This window comes from Rhyacophila brunnea, unplaced genomic scaffold, assembly GCF_057557595.1.
Source record: "Rhyacophila brunnea isolate RB1 unplaced genomic scaffold, BYU_Rbru_1.0 scaffold_19, whole genome shotgun sequence".
Lineage (NCBI taxonomy): Eukaryota > Metazoa > Arthropoda > Insecta > Trichoptera > Rhyacophilidae > Rhyacophila > Rhyacophila brunnea.
Genome location: NW_028232848.1, coordinates 19,801,436 through 19,826,049, shown reverse-complemented (window position 1 = coordinate 19,826,049; position 24,614 = coordinate 19,801,436). Strand labels below are relative to the sequence as shown.

Here is a 24,614-nt window from a genome sequence, read left to right as displayed (position 1 = left end):
TTTTCAGTAAACAGATAGTAGATTGTGATGAAGTGTTTTGGTATAAATCAATGGTTGAAAAATATGGAGATAAACATAAACCGATAGCTGGATATTAAGTCATTCTAATTTATTTTTATTACAAACAGCCCATAACCCGAGATCATTATTATATTTTAAATTGATCAAAAACATGTTTCAACAAACACGAACCACAAAATAATATTATTATAATATACAGCCATTTATTGAGTTTGGTAAACGTTTCTGTTATTGATGTTGCAGACATTTTCGATACTTTTGTAAAAATACGTGATAAGTAATCATCTCAAAAATATATTGCATAAAAAAACGGCCATTAGTTCATTCCGCATTAATACAAAAAAATATCGACCCGTATACAAAACTAGCAATTATATATTTAGTATCTTAATAAAGTAATCAATTCACGTGAAAGCAAGGCCAGGTCTACTACCTACAACTTTTGATATTTAAAATGGCAAATAGTAAAGACGCGTGTTAACCTTTTTTATGTAATAACACGTATTTAAAATTAATATACGTTTGTATGTATCACTTCTCTCTTTAGCTATGACGGCTGTATTTTTTAATTTTTGTTATAGCTACCAAATAATTCACCAAAAAGAGTATTATTTGGAACTTGAAACAAGCGCGCGCGCAGAACAGAACTAGTTTCGCTTTTATTATCGAGGCTTCTAAGAGCGTACTTCAGTGAAACGGCAAATAATTTTCAACAGTAGGTGCGACGAAATTTATCACTAGTCTGCACGTCGATTTGTTTTGTCATGGCGTCGGATGAAAATATTCTTAAATCGTGTAAAGATGACTAAAAAACTTTACGTACGTACTTAAAAAAGAAAATATGTAAATTAATATACTATTATTATTAGTAATATAACAATAAACATAACATTAATTGGACGCATGTTGGATTTTTATGACAAATTATGTTTCGTTCGACACGCGTCATTTGCACAATCCGCGCATCGCCTAGGCACGATCTTTTTAGACCATGCCTCAACTGAAGTATAGCCTTTAAGGACTTTGGCAAGCAAATTGCTAATTTAAATTCGGCCAAGGCCTATAAAAACGTCTTGCAAAAACCCTGCAAAATTCTTTGTAGCGCAAGGCGGTGGTGATTCTGAATATTTCGTTGTATTTATTAGAGAACTGCGATTTATAGCCGCGTTTTTCCTGTTATTATTTCTTGGTAATGGAAAGACATGGTACAGACAAAAAATAGAAATAGGAGTATTGTTATGGTCGTTATTTTTAAGTATCAATCATATCGATGAAAAAGTATCAATACTTCAAAGTCTCGATACCTACTTTCTTAAAATCTAACTTGTGTTCCTTTTGAATAATCCGGATAATCGAGGTTCCGCTGTACTTGTGTTATTATAGTATCTTTAAATAATTCTTCTCATAGTAACATAGCCATTGATTCTTTGGAATCGGTTGCTTATATTGGGCGCCAAAATTTAATATACTTAATTATTATTTTTTATCGCAGACAAACATTCGCGTCTTATTGGTCAGATTAATTACAATTTAAAGACAATAATATACTTACCAGAAAAGATGATTGCGTACATCATCGTGACATTATACTTGTACATATACTATATTATTGTTCCACAGTAATAATATTATATGTTTGCTAATTATGCTATACGAGAATATTACTTCGATTTAATGTAATACTCGTAGTTTGGTATATGAATTATTAAGTTTTTGTGTTGTATGTTTTATAAGACATAATTGCATTGCCAATCTCAACGACACTCTCGAGTGAAGTAGTGATTTGATAGAACTACAAACCATCCATACAATGAGATATTTTTCTTCCTTTATATTATTAATAATATTGAATTAACTTCATGGCTGTGTAATAGGTATGCATATGTTAAGCCGAATGTGCAAAATATATGCCGAGTGCGTGTATTCGGCAGTAATTTTTCTGCCTAGTTCATGCATTGGGCAAATTAGATAGTAGCGCTACGGTGGTGTTTTTTGCAACTAAACCAAATGTGTCAAGTGCTCATGCATTGGTCAAAATAGATGGTCGCGCTCCGGTGGTGTTTTTTGCAACTAATCAGACTAACCAAATGTGTCAAATGTCATTGATTATATAAAAATATACCAATCAATAACTACAATGACGTTCATATCCATTTGCTATGCCCAAAAAAAATCTAGAACTATAATATGATAACGGAAGAATTTCATTAAAAGGTATCAATCGTACAATGGTAGTTGTTTGTTTGTGATAGTATGATTTGATAGTTTTTTGACACTAACTTGTTAGCTAATGTCAAAATGGAAATTCAGTTGAATTCAGAATTACAAAACATAACTTAACCTAACCTAATAATAATAATATTATATTATGTCCAATTATAACTAATAAAACCATCCGTATTGAATTTACCTTTTCTACTGCCATATGTGTGACAGTTTAAGAATTCCATACCCTGGCGAATTCACGCACTCGGCAGATAATTTACGTAATTCATGAATAAGGCAACGGGTTTGACTATTACATGAAATAGGAAATTTTTTGCCCATTTCATGTAATAGTCAATTATATATATCAAAAAATGTTTTATTGTGGGTAGGTACTGACAATGTTTACCCAGTTTGAAATTTTCCCAAACACTATTGAAGTTATATTTTTTTTTATAAATTTGTTTGTTTTCATGTTCCTTACTGAAAAAAACACACCGTAGAGTTATCGTAAACAAATTATTTTTAATGCCCTAGTTATCTTATGTCTTCAGTGAACCAATTCTGCAGACCGCACAGCTCACGGTATTGAGAGGCTCATAGCGTTGTAGCACGTTCAAATAATTATTGATTCCCTTTCTAGTTATGTGATAAAAAAAAAACTGTAGAATCTCTGAATACATATTTTAGAGAGCTAGTCCTTTACTTTTACTTGATCTAGATTCTAGAACGACAAAATCTTTGGCATGCGCATCTAATAGGTAACAAAAGGGTTGGCCTTGCAAACTTTGGTTTATTTTTATATGGTAGTGTAATATTGCAATAGTCAACATAAATGAAATCGTCAACACTATTCAGTCTTATTGAGCAACTGACTGCTTTTATATAGATAAAGCCAGATCTATTTGGAGTGAAATGAAACCTATAAAAAAACTTTCTTAGTATGGCAACACTATTATGCAGTTTAATGTCTGTCATTATTATTGCACCAGGCTGCAGCGTGTGGGTTTGACTTAATAGATGCACTTGATCGATGTGTTTGGTTGCATTCTACTTCTGTTATAACGCAATGTCCACAATACTTACTTAGTTAGATCAAGACATTATATTTTGCGAAATTGACACAAAGTTATTCTTTTAAGAAACTTTTTATTTTCAGATTACCATTCGGTATATCATATTATTATTAAATTGAAGAATCTTTCTGAGATTTTAACAAATGTCTTTATTTGCGCAAATTTTTTTTCGATTCGGTTGACATGATATCGTAAGGATAACACCGCTAAAGCCTTTATATTATTATCACTTATTGCTTGAGTGTAAGTAAATCACTTTGCATCACACAAGATAACAAAGAAGACAAAATTGTCCGTTGGTGTGGGTTTAAATTACGGTTGAACAGAAGTTGGGTCAACATTGACAGTTCAATCCGGCATCTTGTATCCATATTTTGGCCCCCGTGATTTAAATACTTACCAGTGTTTGTTTACACGAATATTATATTCAAATACTTTTAACAAAATTGATTGTGTTCTTTAAGTACACCCACAAAGGCCATCTTTACTAGAGACTATGTGGCGTTTATAGAAAAAGTGTATCACGTTAAGATTTTTAGAGTCAAAATGAAACCCAGAAGAGATTAATAAGATAGAAATTAAAAAGTTAGTCACAAGGACTAATGCTTTGAAAGTTATTTCAGTTGACAACTTAAAACGTAAGAAATACATAGTGATAACGACTCCACATAATATTAAATTACAAAAAACCAGGGCGGACACCTTTCCATAACGTCTTCGAACTATAGAACAGATTAATAGTCGCCATGTAACAAAGTTTTAACTTTAATTTTGATGTAGGTAAAACACAATTACGGTCAGACCATAAAACGCAAGAAATACAACTGAATGTCCTCAAATATTAACAATATTTAATACGCGTTTTTTATTGTGATACATTTATTATGATACAAATGTAACATATCGACCGTGTTTAGGAAAAAAGACGTAACCCTCACTGAACAAATTTTACAGAAGAGACAAAAAACGTTTTTTGAGAGTTTTTAGTTTAATATTTTTTAAAAAATAGGCACAGATATTGGGTGCATGATGATTGATGATTTGGTGTAATATATTTTCAATCCAATAATAATTAAAGAAGTTATTACAGAAAAATCATTAAAATTGCGGATAAATGCAAAAATTAAAAATTAATTAATCTCAATTAAAACCTGAATTTAGATAATAATTTGGCATTTGCGGCTTAATTTATAGAACGTGCATTTAGTTGTATACATTGTTAATATCTAATAAAAGCACTTTTCGAAAAATCGAGGGTTACGCCCTTTTTCCTAAACACAGTCGATATTTTTAGAGACGTATTTAAGTTTATTTCATATTTTTCCAAACTTGAGAATTAAATCTTGTAACAGCCTCATCCAGAAGGCAATCCATTTCCCGTTATTTGTGTGTTTCTTGATATGAATTTATGAGTATGCATGTAGTATAATTAGTCTAATTGACCAAACACAAAAAAAGGTTTAGAGATAAAACCATGATAGATGATTTTAAAATCTAAGACAGCTTTACATTCAATTTGGTTTTATTATTATTCGATTATTAATTATGTATTTTTTCTGTTGTTTCAGCCGTACAAAGAGGAAGAGTACCCCCATCACAGGGCAGCGCATTAGGGGTCCCTGGTCAATTTTTGGGCAGTACGGACCCCGTAGCAGCCGCGAGTCTGAACGGCCACTCCTACCTCTCCTCGTACATATCCCTGCTCCTCCGAGCGGAACCTTATCCTACCTCAAGATATGGCCAGTGCATGCAGCCTAATAATATAATGGGAATAGACAACATCTGCGAACTGGCTGCCAGATTATTGTTCTCAGCAGTAGAATGGGCAAGAAGTATACCATTTTTCCCTGAACTCCAAGTCACGGACCAAGTTGCGTTACTACGGCTAGTCTGGTCGGAGTTATTCGTCCTGAACGCGTCGCAGTGTTCGATGCCTTTGCACGTGGCGCCGCTCTTAGCAGCGGCAGGATTACACGCTTCCCCGATGGCGGCTGACAGAGTCGTCGCCTTCATGGATCACATACGGATATTCCAGGAGCAAGTGGAGAAGCTCAAAGCCCTCCACGTGGACTCCGCGGAGTACTCCTGCCTGAAAGCGATCGTCCTCTTCACAACAGGTAAAATATTCGATTCACTTTTTGGGGATGTGACTTTACTTTTGTACAGAGTTTGCGCTACATTCACAACTTTGACGAATATTTCCGACATACTGAGCTTAGTAAGACAACATTTGGATTCTTACAAAGAGCCGATGCAAGGTTTACAGAATGCCCAGAACACTTCTTCGGGATATTTTTCCTCTTTAGAAACTTCAGCGTCTTCAGTAGGGTCTCCAATGAACTACAGCAGCTTTTTACCATCGTCCAGATTAACGTCTGGATTTTCTAGTAGCCCTAGAATGGTACATAGCTCTAGTGCATTTCACAGTACAGATATGAGTAATTTTTTGCCGTATTCTAAACTTCGCTGACATACTTTAAATATTAATCAATTATTGTTATATATTTATAAATACTTATCTTTAGAAAATTCTATTTAATAAGAATAGTAATTTAGCACCTGTGAATATTGTTCAAAAAATGTCTTAGTCCAAATAACATTAGTCAATGAGTGAAGATATAGGTAGTTACCTACTTACAAAAAATCAATTTCAAATTAGCAATAATTTTGGCCAATAGGCATTTCATTCGTGAACACTCTAGAAATGCTCATCCCGCGTGGTGTTGCTGTCAAAACACCGTAGAGATTTTATCGTGAATTTTAGTTCTACAAACTAACATTATGGCAGCATGAGCATTGTTAGAGTGGTCGCATTGCAACTAGCAATTTATATAGCTTGTCACCATACCATTTCGTGCATACTCGCGTGGTTACAGTTCCTTTAATCAGATGTCAGTAAATTTTCTTTTTGTGGGGATCCCCGCTGACACAGGGCCCTTATCTTTGGGGGCCAGATCCCATTTCTCAGCGTTATCTATTCACAGCAGTGCCTCTTCCATTGTTTTCGTTGCAAGGAATGCACATGCACTCTGCAAGGATTAACGCAGCGGCGTACTCGGGACCATGAAAATTAATATAGTTAAGTGGTAAAATAACGTAATTAAAACGAGCAATAAAATAGAAATAGTTTAAATACAAAATTAGAATCATTAGTAATACAATAATCTAAAAATTGTATGTCTTTAATTTTGTAATGTAGCTAGGCACATATTAAATGTATGATGCTATAACTACACCTTGAAAATTGAAGATATTGGCAGGGTATTTTTTGTTTTTTAAATCAACATGACATTTAATCAGGGATTTCAAAAAAAAATAACGAAACTAGAAATTGGTAAATTACCTTAATCTTAACAAGAATTAATAATAACCCTGAATACGTATGTTATGATTTAGTAAAGTTTAATTGCCGAACAGTATATTCCATTTTTAATTGACTTTACAATCCGGTGTGAGTCTTAACCATCTTCCGAACATTTTTTTTAATAGATTTTTCGCAAGCGATTGTTATTAATTAAATTGATCAATCTATTTGAATAAGATCTGTGGAGTCACTGGATTTGAACGCCCGATCGAGAAGCATAATCTGTCACTATACCATAGTTATTGGAACACTTTCAATATTAATTTACCATAATATTCATAATATAGAGTCAAAATATGATGTAAGGAATATTAACTCATAACTACCTACACAGTTTTTATGTGTGCATGGATTGACATCGTACTTTTGAAACCATCTCTTGTAAAAATCTTTTATTAGACCATGTGGTGGTGAAGACTCTTAGTAGATCGTAAAGCTAAATAGATTTTTTACTGTCAAGTCTTGCTTTTTCATTTGTGCCACTATTTAAACGAGATTTAAACCCTCGCTTGTGTACGCCACTTATTTCTCCCTTCTTTCCATACCGCACAGAGATTATGCAGAATAATTCTACCAGGATTCACGATTCTTTGAGATAAGGAACTGGCCACGGTGTAGATGTCTCGATCTGATATTGTTTTCTTGCTACAAAAGTTAGTACCTATGACATTGGACTTTAGTGTTTTCTTCTTTTGGAATTGCATTTACATCTCCCGTCGATTGATTAATATCAACTTGAAGTGTTCAGCGCGAAGTTTATAGAAAAAACTTGTATTTTATATAAGTACCTATTAGGTACTCTAACTGTATTATGGTAGAATATATAAACATGTAGTAGTCTCTATGTTTTAAAAATCTATACCTATATTGTAACGCAGACTTTTCATAAATAAGTATTATGACATAGAAACCTACTATCATTGTAGTTATTTAGTTATCGTATTGTATAGATCGGCGATTTTAATTATTTTTGTTTTTAGTTTTATACAATTATAAATTGTTAGTTTATTACTGTACTTAATTGGTTTTAATGTTAATCCTCCAGCCCTTGTGATTTAGTATATACGTAGTTAGTATATTAGGCATTTTGATCGTACAAATTATTATGCATTTATTATATTGTGTATCTCTTGTTAAAACACAAACGTGTGAGTTTTAAATCAACTGTGTATACATTTAATATATTATGTGCCTATCCGTGATAATAGAGATTTGAAATGAAGATTATAACATAAGTATTAAATGTTTATTAATTTATCCACTATGTTATTAAAAGATTATTGATTTTACCAATACATTCGTAAAATCATTTTAGAAAATAAAAATAAAACAAAATCGTAAGTAGATATAGTAAATTACTTATTTTATAGTTGTTTTATCACTTATCGGGACAGTGAAAGTTGTGAGTTTGTATCTGTTATGTTCTTTTTTCTAATGGGATGTTTCAAAATTTTTCCTAACCTATGTATCATAATATTATGTACCTATATTAATACGTTAAATAAAATCAGGACCGCCACAGTCCTGAATAGATGTCATCAAATAAAATGTTTACCTATATTCTAATCAATCTAATCTATAGGTAGGTATATAGAAAAAAAATGACATAACGAAAATTTTGTCGACTGTAATTTTCTTATAAGAGTGTATTCTTATCAATAGGTATATATATTTTCCCGGACAAATGAAATCGATATAACATATTCACAGCAAATTGAATCTCATCAAAGACTTCATTCATGTGGTATCGTGTATTATTACCTACTATATAACTTCCATGCGTTTTCATAGTAGTTGTCATTTGAGTTGTAACCGGAAACCCATATTGAATCGAACTATCGGCCGCGCAAAGTTTGAGACACGGGTTCGTCGGCGAGATAGAGCCTTTCCGTCAGACGCCGGAAGTGAGTCTTGGTTGAAAGCTCGCACCTGTCTGCAGGGTGAGGCTTTCATTTAACGATTGCTTTCGATAGGAAAACTTGCCGCTGGACGTGTGCTTTGGCAACTCAATAACGTACACTCAATGCATTAACTATATACGTTATTATGTCGGTGGTTAGAAAAATTAACTTAGAAAAAATCAGTTAGGTAATTGTATTATAATGCCTACTGTTTGGTACACTTAGAAATAGCCATTTATAAAGTGCCCAGTATAATATATAATGCTATTAATATTTGTTTAAGTATAAAAGTATGTCCTTATGTATAATAATATTGATAGCTACTGAATGGAGGTTTTTGATTCAAATATGCCTATTTATAAACTTTTTTTTTGTAGTCACTATTTTAACATTACTAAAAGCTCTATTGCTTATTTTTAGAAACACATTATTTAAAAGTTTACATGATAGTATATATAGTCAGTTATTTGTATTTTATTATTTGTCATTAACTAAAAAAACCTTTCGTATAAATTAATCTTTGATGATTAACGCTCCATATCTACATATTTAAATGGAAAACAGTGAATTTTCATAAGCTTTTATTTATTTCTAGAATTGAGTTTCACTTGTAATTATGTATATAAAAAAAATATTTATACCTTGTAGAATTAAAACAAGCTTATTATAATTCAACTATTTACGTTTTATAATTTCACTCAAAAGACAAATAATAATGTAAAATAAGTGCAAGGGAGTTTTTCAGCATCACTGATAATTATAAGAACATGTATGAATTTTCACTGTGAAAGCGTTAGAAAATAATCTCAATTTTAATTTGTACCTACTTAGGTACTAATAATATATGACTGCTTTATTCGTATTGTTTATAATTCCTTATAACTTTCTGTTGGTGTTGGAATTATTAGAAGTATTACGACTTTATGTACCTAACAATTTTACTACTGTACCGCTTTTCTTTTGTTTTAATTCACTATACGTATGGATTTTCAATGGGTCCAAATAATTTGTATGTATTTTATTTATGTTTTTTTAACCAATGTCAATAGTATTTCTTGGCTACAACCTTAATTGTTTTATATTTTGAATTAAAAATGTTAGTATTATAAATTACTTAGTTATATATATTAGGAACCTTAATAGAATCTATATTAGTTCGTTAGATAAATTAGAGAAAAAGGTTCATTATTAGAAATTTTGGCATGTCGGTCAAGTTTTCAGTATTTAAAGTAGGTACTTACATAAGTAGGTATATGAGGGCTGTGAGCTTGTATTTATTGTAATGTTTGAAAATTTCGTCTTTAATTAAAATCCATTTAAATCGACGGATAGGTATTTACTTTTTGTGCAGTTATATAATATATTATTACATAAATGTCTATATTAATTTTTAAAAATCGAAATGCACTATATATAGGTATTATAAAAATGATGTATGAATAATATTAAACTATTGTGTAAATTGTTATAAAAAAACCTTTGTACCTACGATACCAAAATGTTACCATTGATATTTATTATTAAAACCTATTACTTTATTAAATACAATCGTTTTAAAATCTTTGAAACACTAAAATTAAAAAGACTTTTTTATTTTTATTTGACGTATTGGGTAATCTAATTTGTGTTAAATAAGACGCATAAAAGACTTTTAAAAAATTTTAAACAATACCGAATTAATTTGGTACGTTTTGCAACAATTATAAATAATTTAATTGATTATTGAAAAAAGATCATAAGTAAGTAATTACAAATACATTATAATAGGTTTAATGATAACTGATCTATTTGAAAGTAAAATATTCTATATATAATTATCGAAATAAACACTACAATTCGATGAGTTAGAATCGAGTAAAAACAATCCTAACTAAATCAATTTTATCATAATTAGTTCAGGTAAACCACCTATTTAGGTACTTATCATTTGCTACAATGCTTGTTCCAACGCGAGTGCGCATTGCTTTTATCGTACCCTTGGTGCCACTGTAGAATGAATCCAGTATATTATTGTGAGCTTTGGTATAACATCAAGAAAATAATCGTGTCAGTGATCGATTAGTTTTTTATTTTTTCAATATTTATAAAAAAGGCTATTACTTGGGAATGTGCTCTTCCCAACAATCTATATATTATATTATAATCTAATATATTTTAATATTAGTTTCGGGCAGTAGTTTGGTGAAATGGCAGTAGAGGTTATAAACCGGGTTGCACATATAAATTCGTCTGACTGCATCACGTTGAATTTGTCGATGTGATTTTGTTGTCAGCGCGACATTTTTGATAGAAAAACACATCTACTTGTCGCGTGTAACAAATTTCAATCGACATGAGGCGCAGGTAGAATAGCAAGATGTCGTATCAGCGCATGTGTAAAAGTTGCTTTTTAAATTCATTTCGGTTAGCCACGTGAAAGAGAGTTGCAACTTTGCTCCCGGTTTTTATTTAGGTATGACCACATCTACGTCGAGACGATTTTCTATGTGTAACCGGAAGTATTTAATTATTATTACCTAAACTGTCGGGAAACATGCATATTCTTAAGGCCAATGGTTGTCTGCCTGATTTGTTTGCGCTCCACTCTCCAGTTTTTTGGTCACAATTCACGTAGAGAGGATAAAAACCTGGAAAATCTCTTGATATTTGATGGGTGGAAGTTGAAGACGACGAGGAAAAGCAGTTTGAATGGATCAAATCAAGAGTAGCACGTGGGTTTCCCCATTGACACGTACTTTGAATGCAGCTCTATGTCAAGATGGGTTGAGCCAAGCCGCGGATAAAATGCTGTTCGATGGTCAAATCATCTGGATCAAGATATGACAAAGATAATTAGAATGATGCCAACGCACAATAAGTATCTGCTTCCTGAACTGGTACTATAACTTTTCGTGCATAATATCATCTCAGATAAGCGAATCACAAATGAAACTGCGTATCTAATATTATCCACACCAAACCTAGGTGTGCACATGGTGTCATTGACATACGAATTTACGGAGGTGAGGAATGTGAACCCTGACTACTTCTGGGTGAGACATATAATTTTTTTCTACCTACTACTAGTTGGTACTATCTCAGACCTACCCACATCCGATCGAATTTACCTAAAACACATACTATAACGTATTTAACGCTCGGCAATTCTGTTCTATCATGTTCGAATTAAATAGAAATTTTTAAAATATATACCTAAACTATAGATATAGATAAACTATACGCTTAAGCGTTAGACTATAACGCCGTGGGTCCCAGGTTCGAATCCTGGGTCTGGCAAGTGCATATATTGTTTTTCAATTTGTGTGTGAGTCAGGGTATGGACCTAGTAGGTTGAGCAAGTGGCTGACATCCATTTCTTGTAAAAAACAAAATCTGTTAATACAAACCTTTGCTCTGTGGAGGCCCATATGATCCTATTAGGAAAAAAAAATAGATATCATGTAATATCAACTAAATTAATTTTTGAACATAATTACTGTTCTACAAAAACTTCTTAATCTTTTTTATGTCTCCAAAGTGTGGCGTTTTTTTATTTTCATATAGATATTAGTTACGGTTACAGACCAAATAATTTCATAGTATTTTAAGTTGTTCCTCACGCTGAACTTTCTTTACTTAGAAAGAAGAAAGTAGTACGTAATAAAATAATATTTGTGTAAAATTGTAATTAAGATTACCTTTAGCGAATTCTCGTATTACAAGTCAAATTAATATTAATAAATTGTTTAGCTTTGAATTTTGGTCTCTGCAATGGTTATAGTCCAATCATCGATGAGCTTTTTAAAAAAGAATACAGGTCATTTTTACTATGATTGAAATAAGCTTACAAAGCTTAGGTACTAATTGTCTTCACTCTCACATACTATGTTTCAATATTATTTATTAATATAATTCATCTACACGATATGTACGTGCTATAAATTTTGCAGATGGCAAACTTTCACCTTTCTCATGATTATTATTGTTACATTCCAACTTCTGTAGGATCGATAATAATTCAGCTGGGATTTTCTCTCGGTGCGAGAGTAAGTTGCCTACTTAACTTATTTATTTTCAATATACTTTATTACACCTATAAACATGCTTTACGCTATTTGCTCGTATCGGTTCGCATCTCTTGCTTTCCAATCTAAGTGAGAGTATAATAATAATATTCTTAAACATTACAGAATTAATTAATACCATAAAGCAAATATTTTACCATCAATGTAGATAGAGATACCTAGTCAAAATTCCCTCTAATTTTGCCAGCTGCGCGGAACAAAATATTTCTACTCAGCACCTCAGAGTAATAATAATATAAAGAGGGAACAATTTAAGCCGTGTTTCTTGCGTATATGTAACGCACAGTAGAACCGTGTATCTATAGTCTAAAGTAGAACCCCAATTTTATTATTATTAACTTAACTATGAAACGTTATACCATCATGTTGCTTCTCAGTACGGTTTCCAAATTTAAACATAACGGTACCATATTTTCTACTAAATTAACTAAAAATAATTAAGTACCACTAACTTTATATTTAACAGAAAAACAATAGATTTCAGCAACACATGCTCGCAGTTTTTCAAATCAATATTTACCGGCGACGTGTACAAAAAATATTTAATTCAGCCGTAGAAATTCTATCTTACTCTAACGCATATTGCGAATATATAAGCGTGGCAAATGCTTTCTCACTCGCACTTATGGTTCGTTTTTGTTCAGGACTTGTTTTTATCTGTTTTAATTCACATGCTGCAAAATAGACTACTATATACTGTCAATAGTCAATACCTACTATACATATTTGTTTTCATTGGATCTGGCTACAATCAAAATGTGAATCTTTCTTTGCCCTCTCCCACAATTAACAGTTTCTTTTAACGAATAATGGATATCACGGGCGCGTACACAAAAAATGACATATATGGGAACCATTTCAAAAAATCCATAATTATTTATTATCGATTTTTAGGGTAACGGTAGAGGTCGGGGTCAACTAAATCTAACAGGAACCACTGACTTTTAGCATTTACTCCGTCTACTACTCATAGTTTCTTGTCGCGTTAACCGCGAATCCCCGTACTTCTCCGGTTACATTCCACATACTCCGGCACTCTGCAATTTGAGTAGGTATTGCAATGAAGATCTAATAGTAATACATCGTGGTATGGAGAGGTGATACGGAATATTCAATGTAGGTAATAGAGTTTGATATAAACCTCAAATGAAAATAATAAATAATAAATAAATAATATCCGAAAATATACCTAGAGGCCACTGGATCGAGTTTTTCTTCTTATAGCGCCATTCCCTAATGGAGATCCTCGGAACAATTTGGTGGAGCTGCACTCGCGATCAATCTCGGAGGTTCTTAACCCACGAATTGCGGAGCGTCCTCTGCTATATTTACCATTGATATCTCCTTGGGTGACATTGTAGTTTTATTGTTTTGATACTACGAAGAACTTTTCAATCCTTCCCCATTCAATCGCTCCATCGAATACATGAATAATTAAATTTTGCGGATGTCAATAGCAGTGCAAAGCACATGACCCAGAAGAGTAAAATCACTTTGGAGAGGCCTTCGTCCAGTAATAGATAGGGCGAGGCTGATGATGATGATGAAAGAATACTGTATGTACTGATGAGACCAAGAAATAATATGATTTACCACCATCGAATAAAAGAAAGAAAAATCTTACACGTAATACTTAGGTATTAAATAAGTATATTGTTATAATACAATTTCTTAAATCAACTCGATTAAAATGCACACAGTCAATCAGTGATTGTAGGCGATCTATAGGTATCAAATACTTCTCAGAAGGATTGTTGCGTAACGTTATACCGTGTAGAATAGTTATATCTGGTATTGTCCGCGAAGCGCCGTTGTAGAGGCCTGCCGTGGGTCAAACCACTTTCCTGCATGCCTCTTGTATGGAGCCTATAATTTACTTACTTCGGGGCCCACAGAACGAGCGTTGCAAAAAGGCCCGTACCGTACTATAACTGGGCGCGTAGACTATGTTCGATTGAATGCCGATAGATCTACTTCGGGTCCATCATTAATCGTACAACGTTGTTACGCGTCGAAAATAATGAAAAAATATAATTAACACTTATGAAATCATCACAGATGAATGCCAATTTATTGCTTGATGAATGATGTTGACCTCGTCAAACATAATAGAAACTGTTATTCTTTTACACTTAGTAATTGCCTAATTAGGTAGGTATACCTATTGCAAAACTTTGTGGTAATTTTTATGAATATCAACGATAAATATTTCATGTTATATAGTAAAGTGTTTCATGATTTTTAAAGACTTTTCCAGGAAAAACCGTAAGCAGCCAGTCTGTGACTTTGACGGTAATGCAAATTATTGTGGATTATTCGAATGAAGTATGGTAAAAAATTGTTTATAGAAAATGATGAGTGTAGCATTTTGAAATAAATGGTAATAATTTAACGAAATAATAATATGTAATCTGCATAACTAACACTACCATTTTAATTTGCAATTCATTGCCATGTGTTCCATGTAACATTTAACTAATTTAATAGATCATGCCGGGGTTACCAATCTGAGGAGTTACTGATGTTGGCTTCAATTATAAACCAAGCACTTCTCGGTATACTAGATCGGCTACATGCTGTTTATATAGCATTGCGGCAGCAGGTTACAGGTTAATAACAGAATTTTGTAAGTTTAGTATTAAAGCACTTAGATACGTTAATTGAAATTATTATTATGAATTATGTACATGGAAAACTGTATAACGGTTATTTTATTTATCTAATTTAGTTTATGTAGTTTATGACATTATAAACTGTATACAAATATTACATTATTTACCTGAGATTCATTCTTTGGTTCACAGGTGATGTGACCCAAAGTGTGTTGTAGTAGTTGTTTATTACATAGTTACTTTTTTCACTTCCATTAAAATATGTTGGCGAAGCCACAATTTAGTTTTTCCAGTCAATATCGAGTAATATTCCGACTCTACCGGCTTGTCGCGTGAATTTGATTTAATGCACAGGCATTTAAACCGATTTTTTTATATCATCGTAATAAACCAAAATACTTTTTTCATTGACTATATCATACTCCAGTAATGGCGCATAAGCCGAGCATAATAACACGATATTTCTCGTAGTCTAGTTGTACATTCTGCGTCTTATGCCATGTCAGATATATACAATATGTTAATCGTTATTGTAGCATCGCCACAATATGAGGGAAGGTCGGCCATGGATAGGGAATCCATACCATTCTGCCACACGGATGCGGAGGGTCACACTATCGGAAACCATCGTCAGTATAAGCATAATTACGTAATATATACAATATTATAGATTGTTGTAGATTAAAAATATCGTGAATGTATAGGGTGGATATTTTTGTGGGGAAATAATAAAACAATAAACATCAATGTGTTTCTAGAATATTCACCATGTTATATTTAATCAAATCAGCGCGTCCATTTCGTGTCGAAGATACTATGTTTGGAATAAAAATTATCTCGGAGGCTCGCGCGCCGGAGGCAGATTCGGGTCGCAGCCTCCCCGCGGCATACTTTCACTGTCCCCCTTGCACCCGCACATTTTACCATTTATCACAAACGGAAGAACGAGACGGAAGTAGTAACCTCTATTACTCGGTAACCCAACCTTGCCGCGAGCGTTGCATCTCGTTCTAATGTAATCGCATCTGGCGAGAGTGCGATAGAGATAGCAGATGGGGTCACCAGATGATGATGTCGTGACTTGATCGAGTCACGACCCTCTCGCACACATGTAGTTTGTATGTGTGCGAATGTTGATGTGTATGTTTGTGTATGTGAGCTGTGCTTTCCAATGTTAAAAAAATGTTTGTGATAATCCGAACTGTTGGCGGTAAATTGTAACCGATTATTATTAGACCACAAAATGTGTGGAGATTAAAAAAAATTAAAGACATCAATTTAATTCATTGCATGTATGCTGGAGAATGTAATTTAGTATTTTTCTCATAACAATAAGTAATAAAATTATCACAAGACTTATTTTTTATTATACACGTACAAAAATAAGGATAATTATCCGGGATATCATATACCTAATAATATTCATCCTTACAGATTGGTATATTCACTGCAGCTAGGGTGAGACACTGAGACTGTAAGATCACGTAATTCTTGAGTATGGATAAATATAGAATAAACTTAAGCACGTCTGAAAGAATACGTTATTTTCTTAAAACGTTTTTCTTAGCTCGTATTCTTATTTGTCCGGTACAAATCTTGCAATCGTTTTTTAACTAACTTCCCGACTAGCAAGACATTTGAAACTTTTAGAATATATCAGAACACGATGCCAATGCATTTTTCATTAGCCTTCTTTAAGTAAAATTGAATTCATTTTCAGTTAATTCTGTTTTGTATGAAAAGTTATTTCGACACCATTATTGGTTGCTAGGGGTCTGGGGTCCTAGCAACTAAATTATTAATAGATACGTGCGTTACTATGGAAATCAAAATGACATTTCAGTATTTTATATATTATGTTTGTTTGTTGCAAAATAGCAAAAAATGATTTGTTGACAATTGCCTTTTTTGTCCTAAATTATTAATACATAGAATTGTCAAGTTTATATGATTCAACAGAAAATTTAAAAACGTGGTATATAAAAAGTTCTTTTTATCTTATAATTATTTAATACCTATCTACTTACCAAAGTTTGCCATAAAACCTCATCATTAAACCAGTAATAAGGACATTGGTTTCATTGAAACTTTCTATGGCACCAATTAGAAATGTTTTAATACTTACTTACATACCTAAGAGTCTTCTTTGAATAGGTGTCTATACCTAGTAGAAAGAATAAGATCTTATTTACGCTGTAATCAGTAAGTATCGATTCGTTCTTAATTCGCTATGGTCTATTACCACTAATCATGCCTATTAGTGTAACTCGTGAAAGTAGATCGTTTTCTATTTGGTAGTTACAGGTGAATTACATAAGTAATATATTATAAACACAATGAAATATATATATAAATATTATTCGCTTTACAGCTGATTACATCCACATTGAATATAAATGAAGAATATGTTACTAGGACAAACTAGTTTCATCTTTATCGTCGCGAAGTGTAGTTTGTACCTCCTTATCATTAATTGCATTTGCCTACTTATGAACCCCTATCTTACCTCACTAGAAGTATCTCAGTGTACCCAACTAATAAAGTAAATTTAAGGGGGAGGCTTCTACCTACTAGAGACACCTAGCGAAGAAATACGAAGCGTGCAATTTAAGACTTTTTTTTATAATTTACAAGTTCAACTGTATTAATTAATAAATATATATCTGAAAACATTAAAAAGAAAAATATTTTTTTAAGTCAGAGATAAACTTACAATTGTAAAAAAATGTGAATTTGTTACATATTTATGTCCACAGTTACTTTATAATTACATTCTATTTTTGGTCATATTTATTATTAAAATTATTAAATTACAGATTTTTGACTAATTCATAGGTTCAATATTTTTTTAAATTTATTTTATAAAAATATAAATGAAATAACTTGAAATATATATATAATACATCATAATATTACACATATTATTGGATAATTTTTTTTAAATTAATTAAGCTCTGTCGAGCGTCTATAACCTATAAAACATTTCTACTATCTGTAAAAAATCTAAATATTTTATAGATAAACGAATATTTTTTTACTACTATCTACCATGGCTTGGACTAGACAGGGTTTAATTGAATTTAAAAAAACCGACAAACACTATCTACAGTCTACACATTGTATCTACTATTAGTTCAATGAAAACAAACACGTTTGACTGACAAAGTTTTGTGTTTATTTTTAGTGACACTATTTATGTAGGAACTTAATAGCCTAACTCCACCCTTCGCTACTGTTATAGGTATACGGTACGTATAATATAAATTGTATTTTTTCAATCAATGTGTGATCTAGCGCGAGGTTCCAATGCGTTGAACGATTGCCTAACAATGAGTTAAAAGTCTGTTAATATAACGATCCCTCTGTGGATGCACACATTCTTTGCTTTGGAATGAAAATCCCTCCTTACTACAGAATATGAATGCACACAGATCACACTTCAGGTACCAACAATTATACATTTAAATATCATGGTAATTAATGTTAAAGTAATATGTATGTATGTATATAAATTAATGTACTTAATTAAACTTTATTTAATTTAAAAACCTGTCATAAAAAACAAAAATAAATCATTAATATTTTCGATAGTTTTGATACTGAACAAACAAAGAATCTAATTAGTATTCAAAAATAAAATTTAAAAAACCGTAGTAAAAAAATAGTGACATTTAAAATACATAAATAGTCGTTTGTATGATGTTATTACTCGTACATTTTATATCTTATTGAAAAGTAGATCTTAAAAAAGCAATCACGTTTTTAATCTGATCAAAAATACAGTCATTTATTTACAAAAATAATAAATTTATAGATACCTATTTGCATAATTCGTTTTTTTTTATAATTTATGTAAGTATTGAAGATTTAATTGGAGATTACGTATATTGTAGATCTTAAGAAAGACTTGGAAAAACCTCTAGGTAAAATAATGTGTAAGATTAACAGAAACTTAATTTCCAAAGTACAAAAAATAATTATTTGATGTTGATGTAAAATCGCTCGCCTCACATCATTACTGCAATATTAGAGATGCACATTTCTAATTTGCATAGCGGTTATAGCGATAAGAGAATGCAGTTTGAAACTTGTTAATTAAAACACTAACTCGATAGTATTGTCTCTATTTGCGGTCGCCTATGTGAGATTTCGCTATGAGATTGTTTAATTATAATAAATTCATTAGGCGAGACAATTAGTGTAAGATTTTCATGTAGGAATGTGTCCTATAAAATAATTAGCGTATTATTTTCTTTATTTAATACTATCTACTACGAAGATGTTAGAAGAACCTTTTTAAGTATTATAGCGATTAAGCTTTCGTAAAACGTTAAAGCTTAACAAAGAAATTAGCCATTAAGTCGTTTCCTTATTATTATATTTAATTGTTGCAAGCTTTCCACACGTCATGGGATTTTATATTTGTTTACCAGGGTCGCTATGACACAAACTTCTATTTTATTTATGTCACGAACCTTTAAAAGTTTAGCAAAGAAGTTTTTCAAATGAACTATCACGTACTATTGCAAATAACAGAGAAGTAATCGAAGAAAACCTATACCTACAAACAATGCACTCAATATTTTAAATATGTTTTATATGCAACAGAAAAAATAGTATTATTTTCAACCGTTACGTCTGTATCATAATACTATGCATTATAGTTTGTCATGTAAACGGAACTCCCATTAAATATTGATAGATATTTCCACACAGTCGGTGCGATTTTTGTTTCTTGCATTTTATGACATGACCGTCATAAAATAATAAACTGGATCCTGCTACAAAACCTTGATCCATGGCGACTAGCTTTCACGTTTATATCGTATTTACCTGTTTTGTGCTTCAAACGTTTTGGAATCGCTATCTGGTGTTGTAATATATACCTAAAGGTAATATTATCTCTCTATTATTATAGTAGTTCAAGACCGTTTATTAACTAATTCGCTTGGTAGAGATTGATTTTGAATACGTCATAATTAAGTAAAATTTGTATGGTTCCATGTGGATATTACATTTGGTTTGGACGTTTTGCCTTTCGGTATTTTTTTAGATACAAAAGAACAAGTTTGTACCTAATAAAGTAAGTTAGGTATATAAAAATACGTAGAAAATTGTATAAAATGATTAGGTTGGCACAATAATTATGTATTGATTCAGAAGTGAATTATTTAGAAAAACTGCAATGATTAAAAATATTTATTGGTTTATATACCTAGGTAGGTACTTGTTATTTTTTATTACTTTATCACAAAATGATTGCTTATGTACACATTATTACATTATTATGTAATATTTTTTATCGTATGATCTTGAGTCCAATAACGTCTCTATTTTCTGTTTGTTCATGTAGGTACCTAACTAGAATCTAGAGAGGTAACTAAAATATTGATATAACAGAAAAAGAATTACCGGTTCCTTTGCAATGTTCCTTAGATGTACACTGAAGTAGTTATACAACAGATGAAATAATTAAAATAATACACAGTACCATTTTTAAAGCTACACTGACAATTAGCTTTTTTCGTGTTTATATTGTTCGCGTAAAAGCTCTGCCATAAAATTAGTACCTACGGGTAATTGAGAGTCGGTGAGCAAATTAATTACAATAATTTCGTTATGTTTACATGCAATCGTTAAAACTTGTAACGCCATTGTTTTGTTTCATCTCAATACCAGTGGCGTGCGATTTTGAAGATCTTTTAAACTGTATTTTAATCTAAATTGTTTTTAATCGTTGCGTTTAAAATATAGATTTTGAGAATCAAAAAGGCATAAATACTACATACAATATATATATATACTTATATATTATGTGTGGGAATATTGAAGTGGACTCGTGTAATATTAATTTTATTTAAAACGTATTTTTTCTACTGATTTCTCTTTTTATTAAATTTCCCTCTGTGGGGGATGGGAATGAGGATGATTGCACTTTACAATCATATTTATAACGTGAATAAATTATAAGTATTGATCGAAAATTCTATAAACAGGGTTGTTTCCAAAGTATTTTTTTTATCTGAAATAAAAACAAAAATATTTATTTTCTACGAGGACTGGATAACTACAATAAAAGACGATTATACATGAAAGTTTATTTTAAAATACAATTAAAAGCTGACGCGATGCTAAGAGTTCGTTTTTATGCCCCAGAAATATAGCGGAATGATTTTACATATCTACGTGGATAGCACTTCACAAATATATTTTTATAATATGTAGAAGTTATAGCTTGCTTGGAACCACGAACTTTTTGAATTTCTCCCAGTGTTTACAAAATTATATTTTTCGAAAATCATACTGAGATATTGTCATGTTTATAAAAAAACATAATTCTTTACCATCACGGTGCATGCATTTTTACTCTTTACTAATTCATTATTGTTTGGGTTTTAATAGAGTAAAACGTTCGCTATTTTCTGCTTCTGTTTGTTTTGGACGCCACTGCTCAAATAACGGCGGGAATAATCTAAAGAGGAGGAATGAAGGAGGTACAAAATGAGAGGGAAAAAAACAACGAGAGGTCCATAGCGTTCCCATTGTGAGAATTTTTGTGGCCGAAAATATTTCCACAGTTATTGACAGGCGCGGAATCGGGCGGGCCGAATAATCAAACTCTTGGGAAAAGTTGCTCCACTTTGAATTATTTAATTAATTAGTTACTCATAGTTACAGATAAAATATTACCTAGTATACAATGGGTAGCAGCATATCAGTCTAATCCGTAAAGTATCGATTTCATAAACAAAATAAAAATTCAATTTTCAATTCTGACTGGCATTTCTTTCTTTTGCTTTCTTTACGTTTCAAACTTATTATATAATAGCCAATTTTTAAAAGATAATGTGGTATTTTGTTTGTATCTGCTTCTACAGTACAGACAAGATAGTATAAATTTCTCGTTTGGTAAAATGTAACTGTCGAAATAGACCGGAACCCCAGCAATATTAATAAAAATTTTCTGTTAGTTTACATTTCTTAGAGCAACGTTTGCATTGATACGTCTAATCGTAAACTTTATTACACTATCTTTATCGAATGGTTTAAAAACTTTGTGCAAATGCTATTGACCCTTGCAGATACGTTGACAGAGCGAAAACTGAATACGATAACTAAGAAATGTGATAGCTATAAACAATGACATATTAAATGGACAACTCACTTCATACCGGCGCGCACGAGAAATTGTGCATGAAAGTCATTCACAGATGTATAGGTAGATGTCACGTGACCATATGACGTATCCATTTCCATTATGCGATACAAGCTTCGAGAATTTATAGTAATATAACCTTTATTGTAATGGCGTATCAGTGTCATGACTCATTGCGTTAGAAACAGATTCTCGGGTACTTACGACTTTTCGGAGATTAGGCGCAAGTGAGCCAGCGCATCACAGGCGACTGTCCAATGGTTTCTGTCATTCAATTGCATTGAATAAACATTATCTTAAAATGGCATTTTATAAATAATAAATAATACTAACACATGAAAAGTGATATCCCATCTTTCTTGGAGTGTTTAGTAGATTTTTTTTACAATTTTTAACTAGGCACATTGGCATTTTGTAACACAATAATAACGGTGGAGTCGAAACCTGACAGTCATAAATTTTATATGGGCAGACCCAGCGGTGTCGCCAGACCGCTTGCAAGCAGAATGTTCATTTGAGCGTAGGATACCGATATTAAAATATGAATTTCGCCATCCGGCAGACCCGACACAAAGTGAGTGTCATTTTATTTTCTAGATGCTTCGTCCATATTAATGTCATGGGCTATAAACATTATTATATAACTTATTAAAGTAGCTTTCAATGGTATGAACGCTAAACCAGAAGATATCACAGAAAATTGAGGCTTTCTATTTGTGGCTGTATAGACGCCTCCTCAAATAAACGGGAAAGAATAAAAAAACCGCAATACTACTCTGTATATTAGCTATATTATAAGGACAAACGTACAGCATTACCCAACTCCTTATCTTAGGAAAGATCAATGGTAAACGTAGCAAAGGACGTCGCCGCATTTCGTGGTTGATGGTACCCCTACCTATCGCTAAGTTTAATGGCATGTGTGACGCACAACAGAAGCGTTTTCAAAATTATGTTAGAGGTAAAAGTGAGGGTCTTCGGTTTATTTTTGGGGATTTTTGTAGTTTTAATACATCTACTTGAATAATGTAGTTGTCAAGTATCAACACAAAATAATCAAAATGCATCTAACGACCTCATTTTTTAAATGTAAAATTCTTTTTCGTGAAATAGCGACTTTTTTACTTACTATTAGAGCAAATTTGTGATGTGTGTTTATCTTAAATATCTGATTGACCCGCCACGCTGGCCCCCCCTTGAGCCCGGGCCCCTAGGCTAGAGTCCTGTCAGCCCCCCCCCCTTGTGGGGGCCATGGGTGCAAGTACAGGTCAAAGATCCTAATGGTGTTATATAAATATTAAACAAAACGTTAAGAAAGGTAGTGTTTATACATGTAATGTCACATCTTGATAAAATCATATAAATATTCAAAAAATAAGGTAGGTAGGTACGAAAATAATATGACATAATACTTGCCTACTCCGGTTATAAAAATATTAAATAAATCATTATCCGTCCTTATGTGGGACCCATTTTCGGTTGAATTTGTTCAGTGATTATCATTCGAAACACCTGATCACGATGATGCGAGTGAGAACGGTCGTGCGTTGTTAGTCACGTGGGACAGGGGTATTAAACTGAGGGTTTTTATTAAAGTATTTTAAAAAAATCAGTAGTACCTAATAATAACAAAACAAACTATTTCTACTAGCGAATTAAAGGGTTGTATTTTGTATCAGATGACAATATCTTATTGAAGCGGGAAAAACCGGTCGATTGTACACTGCCTTTCTAAGGAAGAAGGCAGTAACTGACTCTCACACACTTTCGAGATAAATGACATAATGTGTTTTTTCTCAAACTTTAGTACAGTGAATTAATAAAAAACGGTGGTAATTTTATTAGTATGATGTCAAAATACAAACAAAGTTATAATAAACAAGCAGTAACTGCAATAAATAGGTGCAATTACTGCCTTTTTGCTAAAAAAATGTATTATTTTAGATGTCTATTTTTTCACTAACGATTTTAACGGTATTTTAGTGATAATACTGATTTTTTTCTTCTTTTTTTATGATTTAAACAGAATATATAGCTTTCAAAATTACCTAACGGATGGCATTCATAACTCAATTTCACAAATTTTGCGAGTTACTGCCTTCTTCCGTAGAATGGCAGTACATACCTACCTACATAGGTTCTAAGTACTACATAATATCGTTTACACAGAACAGATTGAATGCGAATGCAATAGGTAGAAATGCGAAGCCAGTTG

General features: G+C 32.0%; 1 protein-coding gene across 1 annotated transcript in view; it reads left to right on the top strand.

The window, feature by feature from the left end:
* The window catches only part of svp (COUP transcription factor 2), a 272,714-nt gene that overhangs the window by 119,344 nt on the left and 128,756 nt on the right, over window positions 1-24,614 (top strand). Inside the window, exon 3 of the mRNA XM_085945811.1 lies at window positions 4,871-5,419. Within this exon, the coding sequence (XP_085801937.1) occupies window positions 4,871-5,419 (549 nt within the window). The remainder of the gene's footprint in view (window positions 1-4,870; window positions 5,420-24,614) is intronic.